Raw genomic sequence first — 10,433 nt, 5'->3', positions numbered from 1 at the left:
TTTATGGTGTGTGAAAGATTTAAAAATGAACCACTGAGTTCTTTTTTCCATGAAGTTACAGTGAAGTTTGGTTCTGCTTTTATTTCAATGCTGCTGTGAAATTTCACATTCTATTGCAAAATGCATAGGTCAGCACTGGAAAAAATTCATGGTGAAGTAACTTGCACTGCTGCTTGCATAATTCTTCCTTCATAATATATAAGAAGGAACTACAGAAAAAAAAATCAGAAACACAAAGCCACATCAAAACAAAATCCAGTAAATGAAAACAAAAAAGAGAAGGGAATGTAATTTTCTAGAGAGGATGGCAACAGCCAGAATAGTGACTACCCAGAGGATCACAGGACAATTGGGGTTTGAAGGGACCTCAGGAAATCTCAAGTCCAACCTTCTGCTAAAGGGATGGTCAGCTACAAGGCCAGATGTTGCTCAAGCTTTGTTGAGTTGGGTTTTAAAAACCGCTGAGGATGGAGCACACAGAACATCTTGGTGCAACCTGCTCCGCTGCTTGTCAGTTCTTCATAGCTCAGAACCTTCCATAAGTCAGCCCTGACCCTTCTTGCTTCAAGTTATACACATGATTTCTTGTCCCTCCTTGTCCCAGTTTCAGCTCAGGTAGAGTTAATTTCCTTTCAGTAGCTGTTATGTTGCTGTGTTTTGAATTCAGAGTGAGAATGGTGTTGATAACACACTGATGTGTTTTGGTTTTGTTAAGGCATGTTTATCCTAAGTAAAGGACTTTTTTCTTGTCTCATGCTCTGCCAGTGAGGATGTTTGCAAAAGAAACGGGAGGGGACATATCTGGGACAGGTGACCTGAACTGGCCAATGTGATATTCCACACAATAGAATGTCATGCCCAGTATATAATCTGGGGGAAGTTACCCAGAAGGGTGGCTGATGTGGGTTTAGGAAGTGGGCATTGGTCAGTGGGTGGTGAGCAAGTGTGTTGTGCGTCACGTGGTTTTTTCCCTTATTATTATCATTATCATTATTATTATAATTTACCATTATTACTACATTTTAAATTTATTTTTGATTATAAACCTGTTCTTATTTCAACCTACAAGTTTTACTTTGATTCTCCTCTCCATTTCACCTGTCTGTGCAGGGACAGAAGGAGGTTGAGCAAGTGGCTGCATGGTGCTTAATTTCCAGCCAGGCTTAAACCACACCACTCCTGCTATGAGCTCTTGTGAACAGCTTGGCTCCATCTTCTCAATACTCTCTTTGCAGGATTGCAAAGCTGCCATTAGGTCCCCCAAAGTCTTCTCTTCTCGAGGCTGAACAAGCCCAGCTTCCACAGCCTGGCAAGTTCCCATTTCAGAAAGTGAAATTAACAGAAAGTACAGACACACACAGCAACTCATGAAAACAGTTAAAACGTTCTTTGCAATGGAGAAATTTTTAATTTACACACAGAGGGATATTCTCATAAGAAATCTTATTACTTGTGACCACTTTATGCACATCCTCCATACATAATGTCAGACCTAAAAAGGTGCTGAAAAGTGCTTGTCAAAATCTTTCCACAACACAAATTTGCTGGAGGGAGATTTTTTTTTTTATTTTTTTATTTTTTTTTTTTTTTTTTTTATGGAAAGAAAAATTCTTTCCCCATGCAATTAAAAAACCACCATAACCAAATATTTTTCTTGGGAATTGAGCAAAAGTAAAAAAGGTTGTGAGAGGAGAAAAAAGAGACTTTCCATGTTTTAACTCTTTTCAGAGGGCCAGGTGTCTGGGTGGGACAGGGAACTAGGGAGCCAGGCAGCTGTTTCTGGGGCCTGCATATGAACAGGTCCCTGGATTAACAGCTGCACTTCTGATCTGTGCTAACATCAACTCTCAAAATGTGGGTACTTTTGCTTCTATTCTTACTGTTTTTTGGTGCATTCATGTTCAAACACCTGGTTTGTCAGTATTTCTGCCTGGCTTGTTGTTTAATTTTTTAAAACTGGCAGATTGAGAGCCCTGGAACCTCTAGATGAGGCCTCCATGTGCAGTTAAGTAAATGGATGCAAACCTTGCTCTGTTGAGTCTGAAAATGGAACCACACTCCAGATTTCAGTCATATAAGCAACTCTAAAGGCTGGCCCTTTATGCTGTGGAGATGTGAAACCTCACCTTTCTATCCCTCTCTTCCACCCCTGCATGTATAATGAAAAGTTTCATCCAAGTTAAAACACTGGTGGCTGGAATTTTCTTCTCTATAGGCACTTGAAGTAATGAATCTTCAACTGTCTGAAACCCACTACTGGTACTGTAATGAAAATGCATGACATGCAGTTATACATTAGAACATACATTTTTCAAAGAAAACAAAAGCTTAAGGGCAGGTAAGTACCTGTACACAAAAAGTAAACAATTTTAAGAAGTGGCTGATCTCAGGTGTATGCTGAAGAAGAATTTGAGCCTTTAATGAAACACAGGAACCATCATAGCAGCATAAATTACACCACAAAATTATAGAGAAATTTACCACACTCCCTCTGTCTGCTCCTTTGCCAATCAGGACAAAGAGGACTTCAGCCTTCTTCCAGCTAAGTATATTGCAGCAGGCTGGCTAGCAAGCTGCAACAGGAGACAGTTCTGTGGGGGATCCTCAGTAATTCCGTCAGCATGTCACAGCCATCCTTCTTGACTATGTGTTTCGTTGTTGTCATTGATTTATATACCATACCTGATTGAAAGATATGTGTTGATGCTCCATTGATTACATTGACCCTATATGGCTCCAGCTACTGGTTTCACTTAGATTGGTATGTCTGACTTTTGGGGCATTTCCTAGGTACAGACTGGAGAAGAATTTTTCTTTCTTTTTCTTTTAGGTTATCCAATTTTCCTTTGCATGTGCTCATTCAGGAATTTTTGACAGTCTGTGTTACACTGGAAGTTCTGTAGGTGATCAGTGCAGTGCTTTTTGTAGCAGAACTACATAGAGCATGTTCTTTCACTTGGTCTTCCTCACGTTTTCGCAGGCAGAAGCAATACCTGAGCAAATTCACTATCTCTGTTCGTGCAGTTTCACTCACAAAGCAGTACAGAATGGGATCCGCAATGCAATTCAAACTTGTTAAGGCCTGTGTGATTCTGTAAACCTTATACATCAACAACAAAAGGTGTGGGTCAGACATGGAAGGTTCTTTGATGCTGCGAATAAGCAATACAACATGATAAGGAGTGAAGCAAACAATGAAACTAACTGTGATGTTCAAAATAAGTTTCCTCACTTTTTTCTTTTCTTCATCTACTGTGGCTTGGTTATACCTCACTACTTGGTAAATTCTGTGGTAGCAAAATATGATGATTATCAAAGGGACCAAATACCCTGAGCATATCCGGAATAAATTTATGTTTGCCTGCCACCTTTCCAGGGGGTAATTATCATAGCATAACGTATGATTAGTGAAATTGCAAGGATCATTGAATACTTCTTTTTTCACCAATATGACTGAATTAAAGATGCTTTCCAGAAGCCAAACAATTATGCTGACAATCAATGAAAATCTTCTTGTGCGCACGTACTGGAACTTCAAGGGGTGAACTAATGCCAGGTACCTGTCAATAGAGATGCAAGCAAGGAATGCGGTGCTGGTGTAGAAATTCATATACATAAGGAAGGCAAAAATCTGACAAAGCAAGGCAGAGAGCCTCCAGTCATCTCCATGCCAGGCATAATCAATCCACAGAGGCAGGATCAAAGAGTACAAAAGGTCAGCCAGGGACAGGCTAAAGATGTAGACTGCTAACTCATTCTTTTTCCTCACCTGAATGCAAGATGCATAGAGGGATATGCAGTTAATGGGAATACTGATCATCATCACAATGCTGTACACAAAGGGAAACAAATATTTATCCAGGGTGTGATCATCATGGCACTCAGTGTTGTTGTTCATTGTCCCCCCCAGTAGTATCCTTGAGATAATTCCAGCCTGGGTGCAATAAAATCCCCTGTGTAGTCTGATGGGTTGTCATCTGTTAGTTCTTCAGGACGTGGTTGACAAGATTCCAGCCTTCTGTTACCAAAAAGGAAAAATGTCAGCTATAACATTTCTGTTTGTTTGTATGGGATTCTTGGTGTGTGTCTTTTTTTTTTTTTAGAAGAAAGAAACTGTAGGACATCAGAGGATGTAAACACTCCTGGAGTTAGGAATGCATAGGAAGAGGAACCCAAAATCTAACGTGGTCAAGGCCAGTTAGATGGAAGCTTTACAGCAGAAGCAGGATGAATAGAATAGTTAAGACACTTATTCTGGGGGGGGGAGGGGGTGTCCTGCAATCCTGGGTCTCTCTTGTGGGAAGTTAAAGGAGATCAGAAAGTGGACCACAAATAAAATAATAGATGTGCACTTTATATTATTCTGGTTAGCATGGTTTTGGGAATATGAATATGGTAGATTTCTTATCACAAATAACCTCCTCCCCTCTAAGGCAATGGAGAGACAAGGATAGAAATACAGGGATTCAGGTACTGCTGGATGTTGGGATCTCCTCAGAAGAGGAAAATCTGTGTCTGGTATGTTTCACTACTGCAAATCACTCTTGGCTTCTTTGCATCCTCACATATCCCTGCTTCTTCTCTCCTCCTTTGTATGTGATCCCACAAGAACTTGCCATCAACCGAGCTGTCCCAGCAACACTTACTGCATGTACCGGAAACCCTCATGTGAAACCTGGCAGTCTATTGGGTTCCTGCACGCACATGACAATCTGCTGGGTGTCCCTTTGAATGTATGAGGTGGAGACTCTGAGTACAATTTTTCATTTACACTTCTTCCCTCTAAAAATTGTGGCTGCGATGCATGAGCTTATAAAGTCATTAGCAATTAAACTTTTCTTAGTCACTTCCAGGACTGTGGTTATCAACAGCTTCAACATGAAAATATCAGTAAAATGGCAGCCCTGACTTAAGCAGTGAGACTGGAGGAGTTGCATGCGTGAGCCTTAGAAGCACATGGAAGAGCTGACCTTCCAGTAAGAAAGGGTGTACAACTGTAGTTGTGAGACAGATGGTACTCACTGACTGTATCACCGCTCTGACACTCAGCAGCTCCCTTCTCTAAAGACCCAATTGTTACATTCAGGAAATACGAGAATGGAAAATACTGGTTGCAGTCCAGTTATACTGCCAAATATACTAACTGCTTGAAAGACTTCTGTGATAACTTGTCTGTGCTTTGAGCCTGGACTGCCAGCAGAGCAGGTAAAGAGGCTGAAGAACGCGTAGGCTGCATGATAGCACCTCTATAACTGTCCCCACATGGGAAAGAACTTCAATGGAATACAACTCCTGTGCAGAAACTTTTCCATGTGGTAAGAAAAATTTAGCCTTTTATGGGTTTGATGTGTTTCTGGGTTTATCAGAAAACCCAAACAGGATTATTGCCTGTGTTGAGAGGTTATTATATGGATCTCTTGTCCATAAAAATGCCCCTTTCATGATTATTCATAAAAAAAGGGAACAATGACAAAACTAGCCAGAAAGCAAATATTCAATTTTACCTGCCACTGCTTTATTTGATCAAGTTTCCTACCTTATCAGCTAGAGCTAAACTCATTCACAAGCTTGAAAGTAATGGAAAATTCTTGAGGACTTGGTGGTTTGGTCCATTGAGGAACTTCACCAACATGATGACTAATTTTAAAAAAATGCAGCGTCTATATTTAACACAAACATAAGATGTCTGCATTTCAGCTTGGTTTCGTAAAACCACACAGTAAATAGGGCATGGTAAGCTTACCAGTATAGATAAGTATCACAAAATAAATATCTAGCTCTAGAAATTAGATCCCAGGGTTTTGTGACCCACTTCTCACCAAAAAGAAATCAAATGTGTGCAGACAGACCAGATGAATCAAAGATAAAATACCTACCTCTTCTCCTAATCACACTTTAGCATCTCTTTATGACAGGTCTCTTCCTGTCTACAAGCGAAATATGCCCTTTCAGAAGCATGTATTAAATGCAGCAAGTGTATGAGGCAGTGTTTGCTAGTCTCATGACGGAGAAACTGGAATTCCTTCTCCCTCCCCCATAAACACTTTCTCTTTTGTTTGTTAACTTGTATTACAGACTCACCATCCTTATAAGCTCCCAGCTTCTCCCGTGTTACTCACAACAGCTTCTTTTGTATCCACTCACAGACCAACATGTCAATTTCCTCATGACACCTGTTTTTCTTCAGCTTTCTCATTTTAGCTCATTGTTTCTAAGAGTTTTGCGGTGTTGATCTCACTGATCATAAGGTAAAACACTTGTCCTTATATTGCTGTTGTCTGAATAAACCACGTCCTTTGGGGCAAGACTTTGCCCTTCTGCCATCTGCCTTAAGGAACTAATATCTGAAGGTATAATTGGCTAATGGCAAGCTGGGACACTAAACATGAAATTCAAAGACGTGAGCTGAGACCACATGAAATTTGTCACCTCAGAACATTTGTTCTGCCCTTCATATTCACAGGTCACTGTACCCCATTTCTTCTCAACCAGTATGTTCATTAGTTCCTATGAACACAGCCCTGGAGGCTGTGTAGCACTCCCCAGGTAACCCATGTCCAAACTTTGATGACACATGGATGGTACTTACATGAGGACATGCTTTCAGTGATGGTAATAATGAGAAGTGTGTCTTTCTGGCACGTATTGATGACCTATACTAAAGTGTGTCAAAGAGCCAGCAAAGGAAGCTTACCACAATGCGTGCTGCAGTTTCTTGCACAGAAATATAAAAGCAGAAAGCACTACTTTGCCCTGCTTACAACACATTTCACTCAGATTGCGCAGGGCCTTAATTCAGAGCAGGTAGTCCATATCACACCTTCTTGCTGAGTTTTCTGATAATTAGGACTTTGTAATGCAGGATGATTTTTCTTACCTGAGTGCATGATCTGAAGCATTCCCAGGTTTTCTCTCCAATACTGAGCACACTTGCTGGTTTTGCCTAGGAGGATGGTATTGCCTTACAGCTATCCTAAAAACAATATTTGATCATTTTCCCCAATGATTGTTATTTTTTTTTTAACTATCAAGGAATTTCAGTTTAATGATACAGTCTAATGGTTTGACTTTCATGGTCCAAACCTACTGTGACTAATTCCATATACTTGTGATTTATTTTATAGAATTGTTTTGGTATCAGATGTTTCAAATAAAAAAATTAAAATTATTAACATTAATTTTTTCTTTTAGACACATTATTCAATTATTATCATAGTTCCTGCCTCTGTCATTTTGCTACAGAAAACCCACTGTACAAGAATTCTGAAGAGTCAGTAAGACATAAAATTTAGACAAATGAACTAGCAAATGTTATGCTTCAAGTAGTTTATGCAAACAAACCTGTAAAAGAACCTTGTGAGAGTTTCTAGGGAAAAGTAGTCATTATATACTTTATTTGTATCAATGCATTTCTACAGCATCTTCTTCAGGTTCAAAGAGAGCTTCATGTGGTCTTTCCATCTATGACATTTTGAAATTCACAAAGTGTAAAGTTAAAACTTTCATAAGCATAAATAAAAAAGGATATTCCATACTCTTATCTGTAAACAACTTTGTAAGGGGAGAAAGGAACAATGCTGTGTGAGCTAGTGCAGTAGCTGCTGTACTGGTGGTACTGTATATCAATCGTAAGATGGAAAGACAGATGGTTTTCCTTTTTGTCTTCAAGGAATTTCAACAAAGTAGATTGCTTTGTGTTCTCAAAATAAGTTCCATTGCCAAGATGATTCCTTCGAGTACAAGGGACATTCCATAGCCAATTCTTTTTATCTAATGAGCAGATCTCAAAACTTAATTCTGAAAAACTTCACAGTTTAGGAGAGTTGAAATACACCTTTCAGAAACATGGCCTTTTTTGCTTAAAATTAACAGCATTTTTCCTCATGCAACATTAAAGTTTACCCACAGGTCTCCATGAGTAGAGACTCAAACAGGTCTAAAAGAGCTCAGCCTTTTTAACTTGGACTGCTTCATTGAGCATAAACATTGAGTTAATATGAGCAAATACAAAAAAAACTCCAACATGTTTTTTAGGATGTAGGCCATGCAGGCAAGTATTACTTTGCTATATCATTATGTGCATCATGTTTTCCTCTATGCATACAGAAAGATGTACAAAACATTTTCATATACATGATACCTGGCATTCCAAGAAGCTACTTTTACCAGAGCTTATTTTTCTGCTAAGTTTTAAGCATTCTGCATATTCATATAAATAGCACTGGGTATCTTGTTAGTGTCGGAAAATACTGAAGAACACTAATAGAAGAGTTACTGGAACCTTTGGGGAGGCCTGAGGCACTTTTTGCAGTGATGGGACAGCTCAGAATGTTGAAAATTCACCCCCAAATACAGTTCTTCTCCATCTTCCCCCCTTTCATAATCAACAGTATTTTGATTGTGGCAATGCCATTAGAGCAAACAATGAATCAAGCTTTCTTTGCCAATCCGAGGTATGTCTTTCCTAATTCGATCTTTTGATGTCTTTTGCCTTAGTCTCACGTTTTGGTTGTGCTGGGACTGAAATAATCCTTCTCCCAAAGCAATCTTTTCCAGCCCCTTTTGTGTCCCTTCTTTCTATTGTCTGATGTCAGCATCCCATTAGGGACAGCTAGGTTGAAACCTGTCCCAGAATGTAGCTGTGTCCCTGGCTCCTTGGATCCTGAGCACTTACCTTGGCAGCCACGTGTCCCCATGCAGCGGTTCCTGTTATGCCATTTGCAGTGTAACCCGTGTCTGCTTCTAAGAAAAGTGTCTGCTTCTACTTGATCAGATACAGAAACAGGAAGCTGCTCTTAGATAAACAGGCAGCAGTTCACACATCTCTTGGTTTTGCTTCCCATTTTTTTTTTCTTCTTTCCCCAATTCCTTGTTTATCTAAGCTTGTCTATGAGAAAAAAGATAATATAATTACAAAGATAATGAACAAAGGATGGAAGCAACCTCGGTAGGTATAGGAATACTTTTAGAGACTTTATAGAAGTTTAATTTAAAATATTGCCTAATTATATGAGCGTAGTATATTTACACCCCTTATCTAGGAGACATTACATTCTGCAGAGAAACCACCCAGAGAAATAAAATGCTGTTTTATTTGTGTTTAACTGTATAAGTTCAAAACATGTATGTTTTTTGTTGACTGAAGGACCTCACTTGCTTTTCCCTACAAGTTTATCACAGAATCAAAAAGAATCCACCTAAGAAGAGCACAAAAATGTATCACGACTTTAGTAGTTTGTAGAAAAACAATTAAGTATTTTCAGAATTTATGAGAAGTTTGTGAATAGTTCTAGTTAACAAAGGATAACAGTATGTTATGCACTGTGACAGGTTACATATTAATGTATTTTTATATAAACTGAATCTGAGGTTGGATGTTGTTTTCATAGGAGTGATTCTTTTAACAGACAATTCTTTCAATTAGACAGGTGAGCACAGTTCTCCTCTCCCCCCGTGATCAAAATAATTTATTGCGTGTATTTTCTCCTAAATTGTTTGAAACAATATAATTCTGCTTTAAGAAAGTGGGTACAATTTCACTTGAAACGCCCATTTGTTGCGTAACACCAAAACTGTCCATTTTGACGATTCAGATGCTGAGGAGAAATGAAACAAAAAAAATTCAAATGTTCTAAAATAGGGTCATACTGACTTTCTTGAGAATACCAGGCAGCTCTGTAATATTTAACCACTGGATGCACAGATTTGGTTCCTTTTTTTTCAGTCAGAGCATGACTTTTTCATCCACAGTTTTTTACTGATCTGACTGTTACATGAAGCCTAAATTATCAACTACTTGTGGCCATTCTCAAACTGTTATAAGAGCCCCTTCCAGTTTGGTAAATGGAAGACCACTTGCTTACACAAATCTCTAAAATAAATTTCAGTCACACTCTCATTTTTATTGAGACAAAATTCATTAGACAAGGACTTGTTTCATCACTTTCCACATGCCTATTCCTAACAAGAATACCAAATAAGAACAGTGTCACGTTTGCTGGTTCTGCTGCTATTTTGTTGAGCATTCCTACAATTTGCTGAAGAAAAAACGGTTATCATTATTAGAAACAGAGAAACATTATTGAAACATTTTTACAGTTCTTTGCTGTGACAATACAAGGACTAAAGATCAACGGAAGCAAGAGAGGAGACAATGCCTCTCATGCATTCTCGAAGAAAAGCTATATGTAAAAATAAATTCTTAACTGTGCCCACATGCAACTATTTAATTTCTCATGTAAGCAGCACAATTTTCCACAGGTTTTTTGAGATCTGGACATACACAGTATCTCAGATCAGTCGTCTTGGAACAGGTGTTCTTAGTGTTCGCTGTGATTAATCAACTATCAATAAAAAAATTTAAAAAAAAAGACCTCAAATAGAAAAGTATTAACAGTGGAAAACAATCTTCTCTAGAAAAGAAGCAGAGTAAG

At 38.7% G+C, this 10,433-nt stretch overlaps 1 protein-coding gene across 4 annotated transcripts; it reads right to left on the bottom strand.

Moving 5' to 3' along the window:
- Positions 1 to 290: 290 nt before the first annotated feature.
- On the bottom strand, positions 291 to 8,777 carry GPR65 (G protein-coupled receptor 65). Of its 4 annotated transcripts, none has more exons than XM_042047178.1 (3): positions 8,675 to 8,775; positions 6,878 to 6,973; positions 291 to 4,018 (listed from the first exon to the last, which is right to left on the bottom strand). In XM_042047178.1, exon 3 carries the CDS (start codon positions 3,896 to 3,898, stop codon positions 2,861 to 2,863), a length of 1,038 nt encoding a protein of 345 aa, XP_041903112.1. In that variant the 5' UTR covers positions 3,899 to 4,018; positions 6,878 to 6,973; positions 8,675 to 8,775; the 3' UTR covers positions 291 to 2,860. The 4 variants fall into 4 exon arrangements, with proteins under 4 accessions (XP_041903112.1, XP_041903114.1, XP_041903113.1 ...); XM_042047180.1 differs by having other exon boundaries at positions 6,878 to 6,943; positions 8,675 to 8,766; XM_042047179.1 differs by lacking the exon at positions 6,878 to 6,973 and having other exon boundaries at positions 8,675 to 8,777.
- Between the last annotated feature and the right edge of the window lie 1,656 nt (positions 8,778 to 10,433).

The sequence above is a fragment of the Corvus kubaryi genome, unplaced genomic scaffold, assembly GCF_017639235.1.
Source record: "Corvus kubaryi isolate FWS band 111438036 unplaced genomic scaffold, C.kubaryi_AGA036_p1.0 66, whole genome shotgun sequence".
NCBI lineage: Eukaryota > Metazoa > Chordata > Aves > Passeriformes > Corvidae > Corvus > Corvus kubaryi.
Note: the sequence above shows the minus strand (reverse complement) of the source record. Positions and strands in the feature narration are given on the sequence as shown.

Excerpts from the sequence above, each read along its gene's own strand:
- GPR65 (XM_042047179.1), bottom strand. The coding sequence starts at position 3,898 with ATGAACAACAACACTGAGTGCCATGATGATCACACCCTGGATAAATAT.